Raw genomic sequence first — 24,477 nt, 5'->3', positions numbered from 1 at the left:
CTGTGTGAGCTTGCCTAATTTACTTCACCGCTTTGTACCTCTGTTTCCCTGCACCCTTTGTTTTGCTTATTACAATGTTAGTGTTTGGGACAGGGACTGTATCTTATTTGTACAGTGCCTGACATAATGGGAACCCAATCTGTGTTGCTGTAATGCAAATAGTAAATAATAGATCTATTTTAAGCAAGTGACATCAGCCACTCATAGGCATTAAACAAAATCAGTCTCTGTGAAAAACACACACAATGATTGTCTCCCAATTTCTGCTTTTTGTTGTTTTTTGAGAGAATGAGTCAATGAGTACTTTGGTAGGTAGAACTGAAGGATAGAATAGATGTTAGGCATTTTCCTAAAAATGTTTTTTTCCTTTGATTTATAGGTTATCAGTAATAGCTTAAGAGAAGGATTAATTTCAGTTTCTTTTCAGAGGCAGTTTACCAGTTTCCACTATTAAAAATGGTCTTGCTTGTTGTATAGCGTTCAGATATTATGGTAGCAGTGTGCTTATTTGTACAGCGATAATAGTCTGTAACTTAAAGGCTGGACATTTAAATTTGAAATAAATTCTTGAAAATATCCTAAATCTATAGATTTGTATGCATCAAATTTGGATTGCCTCCACTACTTTCTTAAATCACTTGCTCATTCATTCTGCTTTTTCACATTTTTTCAATTTCTCATTGTATATGTGATGTACACACCTATTTCATATATCTGTATCTGTATGATGGGGTGATAATATTTGTATCTGTTTGTGTCAGCTTCAAGGAGCTCAGGATTGTCAAAACTATTTTTGAATTAGATCATTCTGTTCAGTGCCATTAAAAACTTTTACGCCATACCATCCAGTATTCAGAATATTCTATATGTATTGCAGAAAATTTATTTTAGGAAATGTGTCTTAGAACTTTAAAAAATAGTTTCAGGTTATGAGAGAGGCAAAGTATTGTCATGGATCAGAAACTGACTGAGATAGGAAATAGAGTTGGGGGGAATGGACACTTTTTATTATGGAAAGGTTTCAACAGGGTGCCATAACATTATATGGTAAGACTAATGTTTAATTTATTAAAATTATCTAGAAAAGGAGATGATCAGTGAGATTGCAAACTTGCAGATGACACAATTATCTAGTCAAGGCTGGAGAAGACTTTAAGGAACCTCAGAGGGCCCTTAATCAAGTTAATTGAAGGGGCAACACAATGGCAGATGAAATTCAGGATTGATAAAATGTAGCGTCATGTGCACAGCAGAGAGTACTTTGAACTACTAATACACTTTATTGGGTTCTAAACTAGCAGTAAACTCAGGAAAAAGATCTAGGCATCCTTTTGGACAACTCAGTGAAGGCCTGTGCTTGACTGTTTAGCAGAGGGGTTTTTTTAATTATTTTTTTTGCTTTAAAAAAAAAAAAAGGCAATTTGATAGTGTATAAGGAATGAATGGAAATTAATACTGAAAATACTGTAGTGCCATTGTATGGCAATGGTATGCCTTTATCCGGAATAATGTGTTTTGTTCTGGTCACTCCATTTCAAAACTGATGTTACAGAATTAGAGGGGAGGTTCAGAGGCTGATAATAAAAATATTTATAAGTATAGGTGAACTCATAAGTGATTAAAAAGATTGGAATTCTTTATGTTGAAAGGAGACAAATTTCAGGGGACATACCATATATACTCGATCATAAGTCGGTTTGTTTATAAACCGACCCCCCCAAGATGGATAAGTGAAAATGGAAAATTTTTATGACGCATTCATAAGCAGACCCTGTAATTCAGGGGTCAGCAAACTTTGGCTCCTGGGCCATCAGGATAAGCCACTGGCGGGCCAAGATGGTTTGTTTACCTCGAGCGTCTGCCGGCACGGAGGTAAACCTAACTAGACGAAGTGTCCTGGCGTGGCAGCTGCTTACCCTGATGGGATGGGAAAGCAACTGGTGGGGAAATTTTTTGGGAAGGAGAAGCCGGGGATCAGGGGAGTAACACCTGTGACCACCCCCCACATGATCCCACCCCTAGCCCGGGACCCCAACACTGTCCCCATCCCATCCCTTCCCACCTTATCTGCGGAGGTCCAGGGGAGGATGTCTCTGACCTGGCTGGAGCTGCTCCAGCAGGCTGGGCAGTGCGGCCGCAGCCTGCTCCAGCGGGCCAGACCAGGCGGCACGGCTGCAGCGTGCTCTGGAGGGCAGGGCTGAGTGGCAGGGCTGCAGCCTGGCAGCCCCAGAGCTGCAGCTGCTTCGGAGGCTGGAGGGAGAGCAGCATGGCCAGAAGCGGAGAGACTCTGACCCCGCCTCTTCTCTTCTGGCTCTGCTGGTTGTGCTGCCTCTCCTTGCTCCCTCTGTTGGGGGAAGGGGCTGTGTCCCACCTCTCCCCTCTATACCCGTTCATAAGCCGACCCCCTTCTCTGATGCTTCCCTTTTTTACTAAAAAAATTCAGCCTATGAATGAGTATATACGGTAAATACAAAATAATGGTATAGAGAAAATTGGGAGAAGTGTCTGTGTATTTGTCTCATCAGAGCAAGGGGCTATTCAAAAGAATTAAAGGTGGCAAATTCAAAACTGATAAGGAATATTTTTTTCATACAATGCCCAATTAGGCTGCGAAATTCATTGCCCCAGAATATCACTAAGGCCAGAAACTTAGCAATACTGAAAACAAGATTAGATATTTATTTGGGTAGCAAAAATATTCAGAATTGTTGCAATAAATGCAAAAATAAAAAAATTGAGAGGATATAAAGCTCATATTTTAGGTTGTAACCCTCAATTGTTGGAGATTAGCTTAGAAGGAAACCTGTCCTCTGGGGAAGTTTTCTCATACCTGTTTCCTTCCTGGGGGTCCCAGGGCTTGAGGTCCAGTCTGAGCCCAAACATCTACACTGCAATTTTATAGCCCCACAGCCTGAGTCCCGCAAGCCCAAGTCAATTGACACAGGCCAGCTGCGGGTATTTCCAGCATAGACATACCCTTGTGGGCTTCGCTTGTTACCTAGTTCTATTCAGCAACTGTTGCCACTCAGCAAATGTACAGCAATAAGATATAAAAATAAGATATACATGCCCAAAAGTATTGGTTTTAGTTTTGGATAGTAATGCTGTAAGTTAGATAGGATTGTTTTGCTGTCATATTATCGAAGTGGAATAGTTATCTTCCTCTGTATTGTGTTCAGTTTCTAGGTCTTTAAACTATTTGGCTCAGTTTACACATTATAATGCTACTTTGTCTCTATTTTATGTTTACAGCTGATATTATTTCAACAGTTGAATTTAATTACTCTGGAGATCTTCTTGCGACAGGAGACAAGGGTGGCAGAGTGGTTATATTTCAAAGGGAACAAGAGGTCAGTGACTTCAAAAACAATGAAGTGTGCCTACTGAAGCTGCTCTTGAGTTTTTCATTTATTAACATGCATGATATTGCTACAGCTTTTGATATCACCAACTTTAAATGTTCTCATGTTGTTTTCTAGTCCATGATATTTCTTTAGAAAATTTGAAATTGTTCCGATCTCTTTATTGAACTCAATGATGTATCTGAAGCAATGGCCATTCCAAGTATTTCTGTTGAGCCTGTACAATCACAATAATTCTGCAGATTGCCATGGGCCCTGCTGTTTAACTTAAAGCTCAGGGTCAGGGTGACAAAAAATTGTAGTCTTTTAGAAATATTTTAACTGTCTTCAGAAAGAAGGCATGGACAGCTCAGCTGCTAGGAGGAAAACAGAGGGTGCTTGAAAATTGAAGCATCAGCAGCTTGCTGTGTTCTAGGAGCAGCTGACTCAAAGATAGCAGAGGCAGCAGCTTCCCAATCAACCCCAAAAATATGTGGCAACCTGGCAGGGAAGAGCATAGAGAAGGCCTTCTTCAACAACTGTTTAGCAGATAATGTCATTGAGATGGTAGGCACCAGTTAAAATTTTCCTGCGTTACTCAGAATGGGCTGGCGTGTGTATATATACACTTCATATTTGCATATTGTTTGTACCATAATCTTCACAATAGAAGGGGGAAAAAACACAGAAAAATTCTGTATCCTCAATCTGGATAAATACAGATGGTTAAATTTAAAATGTGCATAATCCAGTTTATTACAACACACAAATAGTGTACATTGGGATACTACACTATAAGCTCATGGTATGTAAAGAACATAGATTTACTGTCTGAGCCTTACACAGCCAAATACTTGGATTACCATCGCTTTGCCATATCTGTAAAAGAAATCTTTATATGGTTGTTGCTACCAAGTGGAATGTTCACTTTCTTTCAACATTTTTCTGCCTCCAAAGAGCATTTTTATACCTTGCTTTGAAAGCCTGAGGAAAATCCTGTCTCTGAGCCCTCAAGTATGCTTACATTTATATCTACGTTATAGAGTTAAACATAAAAACTACATTAAAAGAATGTTCAATTCGCAAAGTCAAGCACTCAGAAGTTATGAATTACCGGAATTAAGGTGTCCCATGCAGCCTTAACTTGTACCCCTCGTGTGTATGCATTTTGACAGTCTTTAATTCAAATTTACATACTATTTTTACAGAGCCCTGCTTCATTAAGTGTATAGATGGGTAGTGCTCAGTTAATGGGTAGTCAGTATTTCATTTTAGCCTCATTGTTCAATATATGGACCTATGCCTTATTTACTGGATACAATTCAAACCCTGCTCTGCATACAGAATTATTAATTTCCTCATGGGCTTGTCTGTGGCACTCATCATTGTAGCATCTGAATTCTTCACAAACATTAATCTTCACAACACCGCAGTGAGGTTGGGTGGGGGTATTCCTGTTTTACAGATGAGGAACTGAGGCACAGGGAGATTAAGGTAAAGCCACTAATTTAGGTCATAATTTGAGGTGCTCATGGCCTGATTTATTTTTATTTTATTTTGTAGAGAATTTAGCATTTTATAACACTTTTTTTTATATGTTCAGAGCACAGCTCTCATTGATTTCCATTGCAGTTGAGAGTGCCAGTGTTTCTTCAGTTCAGACCCCTGGCACTCAGAAAATGAGGAACACATAATTAGTGGCAACCTCTGAAAAGTTTGGTTTAAGTGATTTGCCCAGCATCACACAGGAATTCTGTGGCAGAGGCGGGGGATAAAATCCAGATCTTCAGAGTAGCTTTCAGCCTTGTAAATTGTGAGACCATCTTTTCTCTTCCTGCAATGTCCTTCCTTATTCACTGTGCAGCTTCCAGCTTCTGCAGCAATTGAGGCAAGGTCCAACACACAGCAGCCTCATTCCCTTAGTATCATCCATTCTATGAATTGAATGAGGCAGGGATCATATGGAAAAAAATAGTATATGATCATTTGTTTGTAATATTGTAGTTGTGTTGGTCCTAGAATGTTAGAGACAAGGTAATATCTTTTGTTGGACCAACTTCTCTTGGTGAAAGAGCCTAACTTTCCAGAGCTCTTCTTTAGTTCTGGGAAAGGTGACCAGAGTGTCACAGCTAGATACAAGATGGAACAGATTATTTAGCGTACATTGTTAACACACATTTCAAGAGACCATTCAAGGTGAAATGCTACAACTGCACTGCTGTAGCACTTGAGTGTTGATGCTTCCTACGGTGACAGGAGGAGTTCTCCCCAGGCTCATCTTTTGAAGGTGTTGTGCAGGTTTCATTTGAGGACAAAGACTGAGAGGTCTGATATGGCATGAACTCACATAGACAACTAAGACAAAAGCACCATATAACCGGTAGGCGAACACTTTTCACAAAACAGTCACTGCATATCTGACCTCTCAGTCCTCATCCTCAAGGGAAACCTGCACAACACCTTCAAAAGGCTAGCCTTGGAGCTTGAATTCATAACTTTACTAGACAAAACTAAAAATCACAAATTTAATAAAAACACTGGATTTATGATTTATTACAACAATCTGTAACCCACTTTTACCTCCCTTTTTTGTTTTATGACTTCAGAGGTTAACTGACCACCTTGAATGGTCTCTTACAATATGTGTTAACTACTTAGGCTGAACAATCTGTTCCACTTTTTATTTAGCTGCAACAATCTGAGTACCTTTCCCAGACCTGAAGAAGAGCTCTGTGTGGTTCAAAAGGTTGTCTTTTACCAACAGAAGTTGGTCCAATAAAAGATATTGCTCACCATGTCTCTCTAGTAAATGATCATGTAGTTTAAGACAGGATTATAATGCATATACACAAGGGAGATAAATATTTCTGGGGTCATCGAACTTTTGAGTTCTTGACTTAGCAACCTTAGTGTTGGTTTAACGTGACTATTTGTGTGTAATTTGCATTTCTTAACAACCTAGGGAAACCAAAAAGAAATTCCATCAAGTGGAGCCATATTGACTTCTCACATGTTCCAACCTTTTTGATGAACCATGTGAGAGCATAGGGGATTGGTCACATTTAAAGCTGACTGGGTGGTATTCACACTAGGTCCTCAGAGGCTGTGCAACCCACAAAGAAATTGTCAATATATGTATGTCAACTTTTTTTTTCTTGCATCAGTTATGGGACCATTTTTGGTCCCTCTCAAGTGTGTCCTTTAGGTAATAGGCTTGGATTCCTTCATCTCTCTCAGTGGTGGAAACCTGTGTTCCAACCACTATGGGACTGGATCTCTGGGTGGCAGCCCCATTTCCCAACTATTATTACATGATAAGCCAAACTGCATCCAGCACCTGTAAGCTCTTTTTCTCTGAGGGCCCATGACTAGTATCTGATTAAAGTGACTCAAAAACTGTTTCTCGGAACAAAGCATTATTTATTTACCCAAATGTATAGAGAACGCCGAGAAAAGAGGTAAAACAATAAAACACTTGGTAAAATGCTTGGTTCTTAGATAAACTTTATTCTTTCCTTGCAACTTTCTCAAATTCCGTGGGTTTCAGCTGTGCACACACTTGATGGCTACTAGCCATCTGTTGGAGTCCAAAAAAAGCTTTAGTGTTCTTGCATTTTTATTAGAGAGGTCTGTCTACTAACAAAAATTGAAAAAACACAAAACTTGAACATTTGATACTTTTGTGGTTTAATTCAACTTCAGGATGCTGGTACATGTTTGAGAATATTAGCCACTAGTTTTATCAGCTTGGATGTTTTAACATTGACAGAAGTTGCTGCTTTTCTAGAGAAAACAGGCTTGTAAATGTTGAATTTTAGACGTTGCATGTTGCTGGAACCTACCCTTGGTGGCCAGCTGGGAGGATGGAGCAAGTACAGGCCTCTTTTTTTTTTCAGGCCAGAAGCCACTGCAGCAGCAAACAGACCCACAAGTTATGGCAACTGCGTTTACTTCAGTTTTTGAAGATGGTGGCCTATCTGGTTCCTTTCCTTTGGAACACCTCCTCAGGAGTCCCTTGGGGAATCAGAATTGAGTACTCCTCTTCTGAAGTCATGAGCATTGTCCAATGGGGTTCAGTTTAGGTCATCTTTACCAAACAAAGAACCTCCTCATTGCTGTAATTTCAGGTCAGAAAATCCACAGATAGAAAAATGTTTAGATAGTCAGCAGGTCCAAAGCTATTTTGAGACATTTGAAGTCTTGGGTCAGTCCACACACATTATTTCAACTATCCTATGAAAGTCCCAACTCGATGATGATGATTTTAAAAAATACAAAGCTATGAAAAGTTGGAATTGAAATAACAGGAAAACACAAACAAGGCATTCACTGAGCCATGCACAGAGAAGAACAGTTTGAGTTTTATAGACAGATATTCATAACATCCCCTTTTATTTTTTGGTTCTTTTTGCATAGCTTTTTTTTTTTCTTTTACACTGAAAATTTGGGTTGAAGGTTAGACTTTAATTCAGTCAGAGCAAAAAGTCTTTTTCCTTCTAAAATCACACTTTTGGGGTAATTTTTTTATATATATATATATAGGCTTATCTGCTTCACAGACTTTTAGACCCCCAATGGCAGAGGTCTATACTGGGGATATGTCTACACTGGCAGAGTTACAGTGCTGGCAGTTACAGCGCTGCTCAAAGAGCACTGAAGGGAAACTGCTTGTGTGTGCACGCTGTCAGCTGCCCGCACAATAGCATGTTCACACTTGTGGAACTTGCAGCAGTATTCGGAGTGGTGCACTCTGGGCAGCTATCCCACAAAGCATCTCTTTTCTCTTCTGTCGCTAAGAGTTGTGGGAAGGCGGAGGGGATTGCAGGGCATCCTGGGTGCTGTCCCAATGCCCTGTGAGGCATTGCTTCACATCCCAGAAATCCCTGTGCTTCCATCTGCATTTGGCACCATCTTGTAACGGTTTGTGTACTGGGTGGTGGGATCACATTGTCATTCACGTCTGGGATGATGAGCAGTGTCTGCAGAACTTTTGGATGAAGAAAGCCATATTCACAGGACTGTGGTGAGCTCGCCCCAGCCCTGCAGCGCAAAAACACAAGAATGAGAGCTGCCCTGCCATTAGAGAAGCGTGTGACGATTGCACCGTAGAAGCTGGCTACTCCAGACTGCTACCGATTGGTAGCTAACCAGTTCGGAGTGGGAAAGTTGACCGCTGGACTCGTGTTGACGAAGTGTGCAGGGCCATTCATCACATCGTGCTCCAAAAGACCATGACTCTTGGCAACGTGCGTAACATTGTGGATGGCTTTGCACAAATGGGCTTCCCTAGCTGTGAGGGACAATAGATGGCATGCATATTCCAATTCTGGCACCAGACCGCCTAGCCGCCAAGCACAATAATCGGAAAGGGTATTTCTCAATGGTTCTCCAGGTGCTTGTGGATCACCGTGGGCGTTTCACAGACATCAACGAAGGCTGGTCTGGAAAGGTGCATGACACACGCATCTTTTGGAACACTGGCCTGTTCAGGAAGCTGCAAGCAGGGACTTTCCTCCCGGACCAGAAGATCACCGTAGGGGAAGTCAAAATGCCCATTGTGATCCAGGGAGACTCTGCCTACCCCTTAATGGTGTGGCTTATGAAGCCATACATGGGGCACCTTGATAGCAGCAAGGAGTTATTTGCAATAGGCTGAGCAAGTGCAGAATGACTGTTGAAGGTGCTTTTGGCCTTTTAATGGTCCGTTGGCGCTGCCTATGTGGGAGGCTGGACCTGGCTGATGACAATATTCCTATGCTTATAGCTGCATACTGTACGCTCCATAATATTTGTGAAGGGAAGGGCGAAAGCTTCACTCAGGGCTGGACTGCTGAGGCTGAGCGCCTGGAGGCTGAATTTGAATAGTCGGAGACCAGGGCTATTAGAGGGGTTCAGCACAGGGCCATAAGGATACCTTGAGGCAGCAATTTGAAGCTGAAAGCCACTAATATTTGTTGCTGTGCTCAGAAGTGCAGTGCTCTTAATGCTAGGAGGTGATTGTGATTGGTGCAGATAATGTATTATGAAGGTTTAAGAAAATTGCCTGCTGCTTTTCAGGGCTATGTTTGCTTTCAATTAATAGACTAAAGATTGCTTTCAAACCAACACAATTCTTTTATTAAAAATCAACAACTGGAAGAGAGAGAGAAACAAACACATCAGCACTGAGGGGGAGGGGAGGGTCCCAGGAGGAGGTGGGGTCCTGGGGCAGTTAGATTTGTGTATGTCCAGGTATTATATCCAACCTTCTCCTTTAGAGTACAGTGCAGTGAGTACTGTACTTCAGCAGGGCTAAACTGCAGAGGGACGGTTGTTGAGTGCAGTGCGTACTGGGAGTAAACAGTGCTGGACTGTGATGGGGGAGGAGTGGAATGCAGCGGGTACTGACTGGAGCCAGGAGGTTGATAAGAGTGTGTTGGTGGTGTCTGGGGGAGCGCATGGGAAAGAGTTTTGCAGCAGTGGCTGCAAGAGAGGCGGTGTGCGGAGCTGCTTGGTCTGCAGTGCTAGTAGCACCTGGAGCGTGTCCACTTGTACTCCATAACATTTAACAGCCACTCTGTGGCTTCGTTCTGGTGCGCCATGTGCTCCTTTCGGTCCCTCCTCTTGCTGTCCCGCCACTTCTTCAATTCCTGTTTTTTGACCGCCCTGGCCCTTATGCGGCTCTCCTATATGCAGCAGTGATCCCCCCACCCGACCCCCCAGTGACAGTAGAGTGGTGCAGGAAAGTTGCCCTTACTGGGGCAAGAAACAAGCAGCTCCGCCGAAGAACTTGCGGCAGCGGGTTGCCCGGTATCTTCATGAGAGTTTCCTGGAGATCTCTGAGGCAGATGCTTCTGAAGTGAGGGAGTCAATCAACACCCTCTTCCTCTGCTCAGACTAGGCATGTTGTGGTACACGCATCACAGAGACACAAGCCTGCTTTCTACAACCCTCCTGCCCCCAACAACTCACTTCAGTGATTCCCAAAATCAAAGCCACTTATCAGGGGCCTCATCTTCTGTTTGCGCTTCACCAAGATCCGACAGCTGTGACTGGCTAGCCTCCTCCAGGGTAGAGAGGAGCTCCTGGTTGCAAACATCTCTGGTTTCCAAGTCATCGTTCTGCCTCTGGGTCCCCTTTCCCTGCCACATCATCGTCCAAGATTTCTTCCTCCTGGCTCGGTCCACTCTCAACTGGCATGCGAGCCCCCAAAGAATCCACAGTGGACTTTGCAGTGGAGGTGGAGTCACCACCGAGTATCCCATTCAGCTCTTTGTAGAACTGGCAGCTCATAGGCTTGGCACCAGAGCGATGGTTTGCCTCCTACACCTTGTGGTAGGCGTTGCACAGCTCCTTCACTTTGACCCTTCACTGCAGTGTTTCCCAGTCATGGCCCCTTTCTGTCATGCATTGTGAAATCTGTCCAGAGGTATCATAATTCCTATGGCTGGAGCACAGCTGGGACTCGACAGCCTCCTCTCCCCAAATTCTGATGAGATCCAGCCACTCAGCACTGCTCCAAGCGGGGGATTGCCTGGTGCGTGGAGCAGGCATGGTCACCTGGGAAGATGCACTGAGACCACTGCACATGTCACTGAGCAAACAGGAAGGGGACTTTCAAAATTCCCACAGAATTCACGGGGTGGGGATGACTGGTCACCTGAGGGAAGGGCAGTAGAGTTCAAACCGATGACCAGAGAGGCAAGAACAGGCATTGTGGGACACGTTCCAGAGGCCAATTGTAGCTCTGTAATCAACCAGGGTGTCTACACTGGCACTGTGGCACTGTATCCCCAATGCAGAAAGCTGTATACCTCATGTCGGGGTGGTGTGTGTGGTATTTTTTTTGTTTGGTTTTTGTTTTTGTTTTTTTACAGCGCTGCAACTGCACAGTTTCTGCATACTAAGTGGCTTGGCAGTGTGTACACCTCAGGAGTTACAATGCAGAAAGCTGCTTTACTACACAGAAACTTGCCAGCGTAGACAGGGTCTTGAGCTAACAGTTACTGCTAGCAGTAGAGACTTGCCATCTTCTGTATGGATCAGCCACTAGAGGGAGATGAGGTACATATTTTGATAGAAGAATTTGATAAAAGAATGTAGAGATTCAGGAATCCTGGGTTTTGTTCCAAATTCTGAGTGTAGCATACTCAGTGACTACAAACTGTTCTGCCCTTGGTCCTGTCAATCTGAACTTGTTCCAGTCCTACTCTTGCCTTCCCACTTCCTCCCCTTGGCTCCTTGTCCCAGTCCCTGTCTCCCCACCATGGCTCCTTATCCCTTTGCATTGTAGTTATGCTGCTATTTCTTTCTCAGAATTTTCTGAGCACCAGCAGTGGAAATATTGAGAAGACAGGAGACGGTATTCCTGCTTTTAATTCTGGTGCCTGGCACAACAGCAGTCCCTGGCTGCTGGGACAGGCAACTGCAGGGAAGTCCTGCTTACCCCCCGGGCTAGAGCAGCTGTTCTCAAACTGTGGGTCGGGACTCCATTTTATTGGGGTCACCAAGTCTGGCTTAGACTTGCTGAGGCCCAGAGCTAAAGCTGAAAGCCTGAGCTCTACCACCTGGGGCCAAACCTGGGTGGCGGGGCTTAGATTACAGGTGCCCTCCCTGGGGCTGAAGCCCTTGGGTTTCAGTCTTGTCTCCCCTTCCCTCCACCCCCCCACACGGTACTGGGGCTTTGTCTGGGGGAGGCGGTGGAGGAGGCTCGTGTGGGCTCAGACTTCGGTCCCCCCCTCCTGGGGTCGTGTAGTAATATTTGTTGTCAGAAGGGAGTCGCAGTGTGATGACAGTTAGTGTTGGTCAGCCTTAACTATACGCTTCACTACCTGTTCCACATGATAACTGTTAATGTACTATGGTAGGCACAGAGCTAACTCTGATATTCGCAGGATGCATCTTCCTGTTCCTTCCTCAGTGACTATTCACAGTAATCTTTTCTAAAAAATATTTAGAATTATGTACAATTAAGGGTAACATAATACACAACTTTTTTTAATCTAGATAATTCCCAAACAAGGAATTACCTGAGGCCTCACCAGCCTATTCCATATTGTGGCTGTATTTCATGATGGTTATAGTTAACATAGGGAAGCACCTGAACAAGAGCCTGCTAATAAGAGTGGGGAATGAATGTCATAGTGGCCTCAAACAGAGTGGAAGCCAAGTTGACATCTTGAATTATGCAGTGTCCTCGCCTTCCATTGAAATGAATGGAAGTTTAGGATGCTCAGCACATTGCAGGATTGGACCATCTTTACTTGATTGTTGGGGGTTTGCCACATATTGGTAAGGGGAGATGACAATTTGCAGGACACTTTTAATGCAAATCTGCATTAATGTCGATTTGCAGAGCAATTTTAGAAATTACATGTTGACTGTCCCAAATAACAAGAAGAAACATTTGTATAATATTAATCTACTGTAAAACTTCTGTTTCTCTGCAGATCTCTAAGTCAAGACCAGCTGCAGATCTCCTGCTCCATCGCTATTTGGTGCACCACATGCTCTCTGTTGCTGACATACCAGCCACAGAACCGTACTGTGGACTGGAGCTGCCCAATAGTGGTAAGAGTCCACTATCTTCCAATATGCGCAGTTTTGTAGAGTTTGTAATGTTATAACATTGGTATATTAAAAAAAATACATTTTAAAAACTTTACAAAACCACACATCTTGTGAGAAATGGGGTCTTTCCATAACCATATACGACATGTCTAATGTGCAGTGAAATTCTGTGGCTAGAACATTGCCAGCAGAGGGCATACTGGTGCATCAAACATAGCAGGATCAGACTGGATTTTGCAATTTCTAAAACTAAGCAAAAATGGACATTTTAAATTAAACTTACAATTTGTATTGTAAAAGACCAGTTATACAGAATATCATTCTAATGGATCTTGACCAGTTCATCAAGACTTTGCCCAGTAGCATTTCCCAATTCCTCGTTCACATTTATTTTGTCATTAATAGTTGGCTGATTTTATCTGTTCTTAAAGTGTATATAAAGTGTTGTCATTTTCTAGGTACATAAAGAACTTCTATTTCATTAATAAAAATGTTCTGCTTCCTTTCAGAATAAAAGCCGTCCGCATTCTCGGGGAGAATATAATGTTTACAGTACCTTTCAGAGTCATGAACCTGAGTTTGACTACTTGAAGAGTCTAGAAATTGAGGAAAAAATTAATAAAATTAGGTGGTTACCACAACAGAATGCTGCTCATTTCCTGCTGTCTACAAATGGTAAGGACATTTCATTGTGTACTTTTATTTTGTAAAACAGCAAGATCTTTTGATACTCTAGTTGAATTTCATAGTCTTATCCTGGATCCATTTGTTCATTACTTTCATACAACAGAATAGTATCCTTTTTTCATAGTTTTAATTCCTTGCAAGACATGTTCAGTTTGATACCATGTGTTTAGAATAGTGAAGTAACTATGCATTAGCTGTTTTAGGGGAATATGGGAAGATATACCTACCAACCCACAGAATGTGTCCTTGGATGTAATATGCAAGCTGACATAATAGCCAGCAGTACTTTCCCTGCCTGATGTTCTGCTTGCATGACTGAAGGCTATGTAAGAAGCTCTGTTTGCTCTCTGCTTCTGTCATGCACAAATGTGTTTCAAAAGGTAGGATTTAGCCCCATATCCTTAGCATAGCTTGAGAAAAGTAGGCTTTAAGCTTTCTTTGTGTTTCTCTGATCCTGGCCCTGTCCAGTGGCAGGGCCGTTCCTCAATGACAGAGCAACCTGATGTTAGTGATGCAACATTATTTCTGGTGGTTCCCACAATGTGGTATGTTTCCCAAACATCAGAGCCTGGTGCCTGCTTGGAATAGCTTTCAAACTAAAAGGAACAGCTGTATTGACAGGAATATGTTTGTTTATATTTCCATTACATACATGACCATGGTATGTTGATACCATACATACAATTAAGAGTCTCACTTAAATAAATCTGAAATATAGCCCTATCTCTCCTCTCTGCCTTATTAAATTGGGGAAAATCTTAATGGTTATCTTCTAATATATGTTGTTAATAGTAAATACTTACATTATGGTTTCCACTAAAATACTCCATTCTGGATTGTAGTACCATTGTGGTGGGTACTGTAGTACTGCTGTTTCACCATAATGCACTATTAATAGGGAAGGGCTTTTTTGTAGGTTATTACTCCTACGCTATGTCCTGAAAATGCCGGTTGGCAAGTCTAAAGAGATCGTATGAACTTGAACTGAAACTATTGTTGGGGTTTTTTTTGTTTTGTTTTGTTTTAAACTGGTTTGAAGTATTACATCTGACCCGGAATCTGTCTGCCAATTTTTGTTGTTTTACAATCACTTTTTTCTAGTTGTAACTGTTTGTCTCCCCTATTGCTGTGTGAAAGATGAACACAGATGGAAACTACACAAGAAAGCAGTGAAACTGAGTACAAAAGTGATATCAAATGCTGAAAACAAATGACATCAAAATTATTTCCCTCTTACCTTTCAACTAGTGTAACCTTATTGTTTGTAATTAATAGATTTAAAAAATGGAGCAAGTGTGATTAAGTTTCATATGGAATACTGCAGTATACAATTGCATTGGTGTTCTTTATCGTAAAATAACTTACAAAGTGAGTGTGAAAGAACTTGGTATCTTTGGTTGGGCTGGGTCTTGTATGCCTCTGGAAGCCTACACTTTATTGTACATCTGACTGTTACACAGTTATTATTTGCTGATGGTATACTTGCCACTGTATAAGATTTTAAAGGAAGGCCCCTGCCCAGTTTGTAATCCAAATAAACCCCCTTACTCAGAGGCCTTGAAGGTACTAGTTTATAGGTTTAAAAAAAAGTGATAGCTTTTCTGATTAGCATTTGGGGTTTGAGAATAAGGCTCATTCTTCCTTGTCTCCCATGCAGAATTCACTTTTTTCCAGAACGCTAGCAAACAATTTCCCTCAGATATCTGTCAGTTCTACAGATACAGCAGTTTGCTTATTCTAAATTGAATTAGACAATTTATAGAATGGAAAGAAAACTTAAAAAGGTTTCAGATGATATATCTGTTACCTGGATTCTATGAAAAGGACTTGCAGTCTATCTGTAAATTTTAAGTTACGAAATAACTGGATAGTTTACCTTGTTCCTTGCATGGTAGAAATTTCTTGGCATTCTAACAGCCAAAGCTGCTTTTTTGTCTGTCCTGTTGACGTTACAGTCCCTTTGGCAATTTTTCAACCTAGCTCCTTAGAGAATGTTTCTGTCGCCTTATCCAGCATTTGACTGGAATCATCTACGTTTTATGGAAGTGTCAGCTCATCAACACTGAGTGAAAGAACGTTGAATTTCTGAATGGACAGTCCCCTCCTGTTTGTAAAGTTAAAAATAATTGGTTTTCTTTCTTGACATGGACTTAGATTTAAACAGTCTACTTTCTCCACTAAATCACTTTTCTGTGTTATACCTCTGTCCACAAATAAATTATTTAGTCTTCTAATCCGGTGTGTTCTCAACTTTTCTGTAATCTGACCTCATTGCAACAGAAATAAATTTTGGATTCTTTCCCATAATTTCAGGACTCCCCGCCCTGTAAAGGAAGGGCAGAGGGGAGGGTGATCATGACCTACAGGATGAAAACCCATACCCTATTACCTTTCACAAGGTTTGTCCATTATCTCATGATCACCTGTTAAACAGAACACCAGGGACATCAGCTGTGAAACAACAGAACAAATCCCTGTACATTTCAACATTGTATATCAGTCTCCTTTTTGTTTATGAAAATAGTGCATATAACAGCTTCTGAAAGAAAGGTTTATTCAAATGGGTATGTCACACTTTTCATAGAATTTTAAAATATAAAGGAAGTCTCACTCCTCAGGAGGTCACTGGTTCAACTGCAAATCTTTGTCAGCTTGATGGGGAATAACAGAAACAAATTACTAAATGCAAATACGTTGTGCATGCTACCCAAACCTTTTACTGTATATTCATATGTGTATACTTATTTCTTAAGGAGGAGAAACTTTTTTTCAAACATCCCTCCTTAAGTCAGAGGAGTAGATTTTTTCCTAACAGCAAATAAAAATAGCAGACTTCTTCAAAATCACATTCTTCCTCTAAAGGAGAGTGGATGATTCATGCTTCTCTGCTGTTTCCTTGTCTTAGCAGATAGAGGCTAGACTTCTGCTTAGATTTTTACCTTGACTTTTTTTTCCCCCAACCATGTTTTTACCTCAGGATTAGTTAGGATAGAGTCAGGGGCTTTGAATGTTTTTCCTTACACTCAGTGTTTTGCGGAGTCAGTCTCCTTCAGGTGCAGTGTGTTCCTTCTCCTTTAGTTGATGGAGATGATTTTGTGAGAAATGCCCCCTCCATTTATGATATGTCAACAGATATAAGTATACCCAGTACTTATGGCTTCATAGTTTCACTGATCCTACATTTCTCCTCTTCCCTCTCAAAAGTCAGAACCACAACTTAGCCCAGAAGCCCATTAGTACCTTGGTTCTGCTGTAAGCATGGAAGGGATAGAATAATCATATGCCTTCTTGGAGAAAAACTTTTAACATGGAAATTTGTGGGACCGAGTCAGTCAAGACGCACTTGCATTAATACTCCTTGCTGGTGGTCCTCAGAATATTTTTGTCACAGCTTTCAATCTATCATATATTGAAAAACTCAGCCTCATTCTTGGACAACTTATTTCACATAGATGACCTGCTAGTCTCCAGAAGCCTAGGGTTTAATTCTTTGTCTGAACCAGCAGACCAAGATGCTCCTGACCTTCACAAGGCGGTTCGCCCTGTGTAGTGCTCCTCCTTAAATCTTCTTACACAGCCTCACTTATGGGTTCAAGGTAACATTCCTTTCTAACTTTGTCCCTGGAGACTGATTCTTCCATCTTTCTGCAGTGGAAAAAAGAGCTTTTCTGTCTTAATAGTTCAATATCCTTATGTGCACAAGGATCATGGGGATTGGTGACCCTGAAGGAGAATAAGATTCATAGATATTTAGGTCAGAAGGGACCATTATGATCATCTAGTCTGACCTCCTGCACAATGCAGGCCACAGAATTTCACCCACCACTCCTAAAAAAGACCTCACACCTATATCTGTGCTATTGAAGTCCTCAAATTGTAGTTTGAAGACCTCAAGGAGCAGAGAATCCTCCAGCAAGTGACCCGTGCCCCATGCTACAGAGGAAGGCGAAAAACCTCCAGGGCCTTCCAATCTGCCCTGGAGGAAAATTCCTTCCCGACCCCAAATATGGCGATCAGCTAAACCCTGAGCATATGGGCAAGATTCATCAGCCAGATACTACAGAAAATTCTTTCCCGGGTAACTTGGATCTTACCCCATCTAAAAACCCATCACAGGCCATTGGGCCTATTTACCATGAATATTTAATTACCAAAACCATGTTATCCCATCATACCATCTCCTCCATAAACTTATCGAGTTTAATCTTAAAGCAAGATAGATCTTTTGCCCCCACTACTTCCCTCGGAAGGCTATTCCAAAACTTCACTCCTCTGATGGTTAGAAACCTTCGTCTAATTTCTAATCTAAATTTCCTAGTGGCCAGTTTATATCCATTTGTTCTTGTGTCCACATTGGTACTGAGTTTAAATAATTCCTCTCCCTCTCTGGTATTTATCCCTCTGATATATTTATAGAGAGCAATCATATCTCCCCTCAACCTTCTTTTAGTTAGGCTAAACAAGCCAAGCTCCCTGAGTCTCCTTTCATAAGACAAGTTTTCCATTCCTCGGATCATCCTAGTAGCCCTTCTCTGTACCTGTTCCAGTTTGAATTCATCCTTCTTAAACATGGGAGACCAAAACTGCACACAGTATTCCAGGTGAGGTCTCACCAGTGCCTTATATAACGGTACTAAAACCTCCTTATCTCTACTGGAAATACCTCTCCTGATGCATCCCAAGACGACATTAGCTTTTTTCACAGCCATATCACATTGGCAGCTCATAGTCATCCTATGATCAACCAATACTCCAAGGTCCTTTTCCTCCTCCGTTACTTCTAGTTGATGCGTCCCTAGCTTATAACTAAAATTCTTGTTGTTAATCCCTAAATGCATGACCTTACACTTCTCACTATTAAATTTCATCCTATTCCTATTACTCCAGTTTACAAGGTCATCCAGATCCTCCTGTAGGGTATCCCTGTCCTTCTCTAAATTAGCAATACCTCCCAGCTTTGTATCATCTGCAAACTTTATTAGCGCACACCCACTTTTTGTGCCCAGGTCAGTAATAAAAAGATTAAATAAGATTGGTCCCAAAACTGATCCTTGAGGAACTCCACTGGTAACCTCCCTCCAACTTGACAGTTCACCTTTCAGTAGGACCCGTTGTAGTCTCCCCTTTAACCAATTCCCTATCCACCTTTCAATTTTCCTATTGATGCCCATCTTATCCAATTTAACTAATAATTCCCCATGTGGCACCGTATCAAACGCCTTACTAAAATCTAAGTAAATTAGATCCACTGCGTTTCCTTTATCTAAAAAATCTGTTACTCTCTCAAAGAAGGAGATCAGGTTGGTTTGGCACGATCTACCTTTTGTAAAACCATGTTGTATTTTGTCCCATTTACCATTGACTTCAATGTCCTTAACTACCTTCTCCTTCAAAATTTTTTCCAAGACCTTGCATACTACAGATGTCAAACTAACAGGCCTATAATTACTTGGATCACTTTTTTTCCCTTTCTTAAAAATAGGAACTATGTTAGCAATTCTCCAATCATACGGTACAACCCCTGAGTTTACAGATTCATTAAAAATTTTTGCTAATGGGCTTGCAATTTCTTGTGCCAATTCTTTTAATATTCTTGGATGAAGATTGTCTGGGCCCCCCGATTTAGTCCCATTAAGGTGTTTGAGTTTCGCTTCTACCTCAGATATGGTGATGTCTACCTCCATATCCTCATTCCCATTTATCATGCTACCATTATCCCTAAGATCCTCTTTAGTCTTATTAAAGACTGAGGCAAAGTATTTGTTTAGATATTGGGCCATGCCTAGATTATCCTTGACCTCCACTCCATCCTCAGTTTTTAGCGGTCCCACTTCTTCTTTCTTTGTTTTCTTCCTATTTATATGACTATAGAACCTTTTACTATTGGTTTTAATTCCCTTTGCAAGGTCCAACTCTACTTGACTTTTAGCCTGTCTCACTTTATCCCTACATATTCTGACCTCAATAAGGTAGCTTTCCTTACTGATCCCTCCCTTCTTCCACTCCCTATATGCTTTCTGCTTTTTCTTAATTACCTCTCTAAGATGCTTGCTCATCCAGCTTGGTCTACAACTCCTGCCTATGAATTTTTTCCCCTTTCTTGGGATGCAGGCTTCCGATAGCTTCTGCAGCTTTAATTTAAAATAATCCCAGGCCTCCTCTACCTTTAAACCCATAAATTCTTCAGTCCAATCCACTTCCCTAACTAATTTCCTTAGATTCTTTCACAGGTAGATTTTCCAACGGAATATAAGTTGAACCATATTGAAAAAGCAGGTGAGCTGAAAGCTAAATTCAAAAGACTATTCTCTGGCTCCAGAAGGTGGAAGGAGAGGCCTAATTTTGCTTGCTGTAAGAAGATCTCGTGGTTTGGGGGGGTGTGAGGAGGGAAAGAGGCTGCTGCCTTCGGGGATGCTTATCTGGGAAATTGAGTGCATATGAAAAATTATAGTAATTTTGGAACTATGGCATGGCTTTTTCCCCCCTTGAATAATAAATCCAACATGGCTTTTATAGTCCTTAGATTGGAATCCAATATTTCAGGGAATGGCTGAGAAAGCTGTTTCCTGGAAATTCAAAGTTGAAGTTAAAAGAAATCCAAGCATGTTAAAGAAATAAAAATGTACTGGTAGAGCACCCAGAAAACCTTAACTCTATACTATAGTGACACCATAAGGGAAAAAATATGAAAAATCTAATGTCTCTTTGGACTTAATCTAATCCAGGATATCAAATACTAAAATGCCTTTATATGATTATTTTATGCTGGTGCTACAGAGCAGAATTAAGGTGTTAAGTTCTTAACTATGCATTTCCATACAGTAACATATTTGAATTTCTTTTCATTTCAGTTTTAATTCCAAACTTCCTCAGTTTATCTTGCTTGTTTGGGGCATAATAAGAATTAAGAACATCCCTGCAAATCTCTGCATTACTGTATTCTCAACTTTAACACCATTTAAAATTTATATTTTGTCTGGAAATTGTATATAACTAGTTAAAATAGGCAACTTTAATGACAATTCTGAATGGTTTCATAAGCAATTCAAACAACGTAAAATACTTTTAGTATGTAGTGTTTGTGTTTAATCATTTTATACTATGGTAGCACTCAAAGGCCACAATCGGAATTGAGGCCTCTTTGTAATAGGCACAGAGGAAACCCAGATGAAGAAACAATCCCTGCCCGGGAGAGTTTATAATCTGGCATATAACTTTATAATAATTTATTGAATCATCTTTAATTTTGTAATTTCAATTTCAAGAATGTGAATTTTTGTTTTTAGATAAAACTATTAAATTATGGAAAATAAGTGAAAGGGATAAAAGAGCTGAAGGTTATAACTTGAAAGATGAAGATGGACGACTTCGGGATCCATTTAGAATCACAGCACTAAGAGTATGTGTTTTGGTTTTTCCTTTGGCTCTCGTTAAATCTGCTTTTTTGAATGTACAACTTTACCTTTGTACATTTTAAAAAGAGGTATTATTCATTTATAAAGTTGTCTTGTATTGCAGTTTGTATTATGTGGAGTCAAAACTGTATTGGGTATTTCAGGATAATACAGAATTAAATTAAATATATTACTGAAGTTTCATTAATTCATGGGTCCATAAAACACTGCCTAGATGCTTTGGGAAGATTAAAGACCAGAGTGCTTCCGACGCAAATATTTTGTTATGAGCTTCTTAGTGACATCTTGGAACATCTTAATGCTGTTGTAAATATAAATAGGGTTTTTAAAGTCTATTTAAAATTAAGTTAATAAAATTTTTCATTAGGTGTATCCTTTCATTCGTCTAAATAATATATAGAAGACAGTAAAATTATTAAGATAGAAGAATATTTTTGAATGAACTTTTTTTTAACATAAGACTCTTGCACTACCTAGGTTCAAAGATAGTGTATCACTTCTACTTATCTCCCTGAATAGCCTGTTGTGTTAATGACCCATCTCGCAACATGTGTGTGGATCATAAATTTGCACTTAACACAGGGTGGTTATCTTTGACATGGGTGGAAAATTAAATTTAAAGAATATTTTTCAGTAACGTTCAGCTCACTTTTTAATTAAACTGTTTGGCCATCTTGGCCATGTAGGTCTAAATTTAATGGTTTCAAGGATGCATTACAAGAGACATTTGATCTTGTATTTGATTGAGTGGAGCTTGTACTGAAATTGAAAAGGCTCAAAAGTTTTTTGTTTTTTTTTTTCCTAATGGTTTTGATTTACTGCTTGTGGATTTAATGTGTTTAGTATTCAGATAAATGTTATTGATAACATTTTCTTCTATTGCACCATCATAAACTAAAGAACTGGATCCATTCCTAATCCTGATTTGCCCTTTTTAAAATATGAAGCCATTGCAGAAGACTATGGATTGAATGCTGTGTCAAGACAAAACAGAATACAGTAGAACCTCAGAGTTATGAACACCTCGGGAATGGAAGTTGTTTGTAACTCTGAACAAAACATTATGAAAACATTCAAAAGTTTGCAGCTGAGCATTGACTTAGTACAACTTTGAAACTTTACTATGCAGAAGAAAAGTGCTTCTTTTAACCATCTTAATTTCAGTGAAACAAGCACAGAGACAGTTTCCTTACCTTACAATTTTTTTTTAAGCTTTTCCTTTATTTTTTTAGTAGTTTGTTTAACACAGTACTGTGCTGTATTTGTGCTTTTTGTCTCTGCTGCTGCCTGATTGCGTACTTCTGGTTCTAAATGAGGTGTGTGGTTGACTGGTCAGTGTTTGTAATTCTGTGTGTTCTTAAATCTGAGGTTCTACTATACTTACAGTGCAGAAACGAGAAGCCTTTCTACTTTTGGTTATGTGTGTTTATATTAGTATAAACTAAACTGAGGGTATAAAAACACAGTATTATTAAAGCCAGTCACAACCCAATCAAATTGCAATAATAGGTCAAGTCACTTTTCCAGAGCAAGATTGTATGTGTAGGTAAAATTTTTCTTAGTGTCCTATAGCTATAAATAGTAAAAACTACTTGCATGGCACAGTTACTAGGAAGCTTTGTGGTTCAGGGTTTAGTTTCACCAGTAACTTATTAATAACATATGTTCCTTTTATTTGAGATTTGGTAATATTTACACTTGTATGTTTTTCATAATCAATCACCCAGGAATGATTCAGGTGGTTTCTTAATATGTTCGCCTGATGCTATTTCATTTTCACATTCTAGTCTCAAAAGTTACTTTTAGATTTCATTGTGTGAATTTTACTTCACCCTTTCTTGTGCATTTTAGAAATCTGCTTCACCCACATAAAACCTAAATAACTAGATGCAGGGAATGTATCGTTGTCAAACAGCAGGTACTCCAGAATTGCAGGTGTAGCCACTCCTTGACCCTTGGGGTGTTAGGCCTACTGGATTCATATAAAGACATCCCCATTCCTTCAATACTGATCTATGAAACTGGCACAGAGGGCCTTTCCACTGGACATGAAGAGTGGAAGCGCTCTGTGTGGCTCATGTGCCCACTGTTCTTCTGTGCATCCTTGCAGCCAGGAGTTAAAGGAGAATTTCACACTTAATTGCATTAATTGTAATTTAGATTTTGCTTAACCTTTCCTTAATTACACTAATTCTAGTGTTCCTGGATTTTGATTGTTCTTTTATTATAAAACTCATGTACCCTAAAATAATAATTTTAGTCCACCTCATCCTAGCACTCTATTTCATCCATTATATTTTTTTTCTTACATTTTAACCTTAAATGTTAAAATGTGACTAATCATTAGTGGCAAGAAGAGGAATGTTTTTTATAATAAACAAGGTATGTGGCAACTCCAGAAACCTCTTGTATCTAAGCTTTTTAAAAAAAAAATTGTTTCTATTCTCTTGGTGTGTTAAAAATAATTTATCAATAGTTCAGTAAAAAGAGCATCAGATTGTGTTATGAGGACATGGTTAAGTTGATTTCATTTGTAAATTAACTAATTTTCTTTTAAAAGTCCATATTCTTGTTGTTCATCCTTCAAATAGTTTTTTCATTCCATTTTAAAATGTTGTTTTAAGGGTTTTTCAGCTCCCTTGTTGATGTTTAGAAGGGATTAACTGACAAAGGAGAAACAGTCAGTGCACCAAGTGCTATCAGATGCTCAAAGTAAACAGGCTTAGATCTCTTTTGTTTAGCTAATTTTTGTTATAGATCTTACAAGTAACTGCAGAAGATATGTTTTCAGGTATATGAGAGTTTCAAATTGAGTATCTCGAAATTGTTCAGTATAAATGTACTTCTCTCGATGGGGAGGTATGGGAGAGTCTTACATATTTGAAATGCAAAAAATGGCAACCTGGGATCTGGTTTGTGAGTGCTAATATGGAAAATCAGAGTAGGGTGGGCAACTGTTTTGTTAGATTTTTTTTGCCCAGTGGATTTGAAAAGTGCCCCAGAACTAAGTGAACTGTGTTCCTGTACAGAGAGAAAATGAGATTTCTGTAGTCTACATTGCTATTTTACATAATAGGAAATATGACTATGTATACCATAGTTGAATGAATTCATCTTTAATGTAAACTTTTGAATCACAAATTACTAGCTCTTTTTTATCTTTACAGTGAACTTTTCCCCACATATAAACACTGACTTTTCTTGTATCTTCTCTTCCCCTTTGCAGGTGCCAATATTGAAACCCATGGACCTAATGGTAGAAGCAAGTCCCCGAAGGATATTTGCAAATGCGCACACGTATCACATAAACTCTATTTCAGTAAATAGTGATCATGAAACATACCTTTCTGCAGATGACCTAAGAATTAACCTATGGCATTTAGAAATCACAGATAGAAGTTTTAGTATCCTTTTCCTGTATGAATTCTATGATTACATATAAATTTCTGTTTTGACTATTAATAGAAACACTTTCATTGTTATAT

The 24,477-nt window shown here is 39.9% G+C and overlaps 1 protein-coding gene across 2 annotated transcripts in view; it reads left to right on the top strand.

Annotated features, from left to right (window-relative positions):
• Positions 1-24,477, top strand: part of PPP2R2D (protein phosphatase 2 regulatory subunit Bdelta) — a 44,517-nt gene that overhangs the window by 12,622 nt on the left and 7,418 nt on the right. Inside the window, exons 3-6 of one of the 2 annotated variants that reach the window (XM_073354023.1) lie at positions 3,253-3,350; positions 13,400-13,565; positions 20,864-20,976; positions 24,219-24,396. In XM_073354023.1, coding sequence (XP_073210124.1) covers positions 3,253-3,350; positions 13,400-13,565; positions 20,864-20,976; positions 24,219-24,396 — 555 coding nt within the window. Of the gene's footprint in view, positions 1-3,252; positions 3,351-13,399; positions 13,566-20,863; positions 20,977-24,218; positions 24,397-24,477 lie in introns of those variants that run through there. The other variant, XM_073354024.1, reaches the window with a different exon arrangement.

Source organism: Lepidochelys kempii, chromosome 7, assembly GCF_965140265.1.
Source record: "Lepidochelys kempii isolate rLepKem1 chromosome 7, rLepKem1.hap2, whole genome shotgun sequence".
In the NCBI taxonomy this organism is placed as follows: Eukaryota; Metazoa; Chordata; order Testudines; family Cheloniidae; genus Lepidochelys; species Lepidochelys kempii.
Note: the sequence above shows the minus strand (reverse complement) of the source record. Positions and strands in the feature narration are given on the sequence as shown.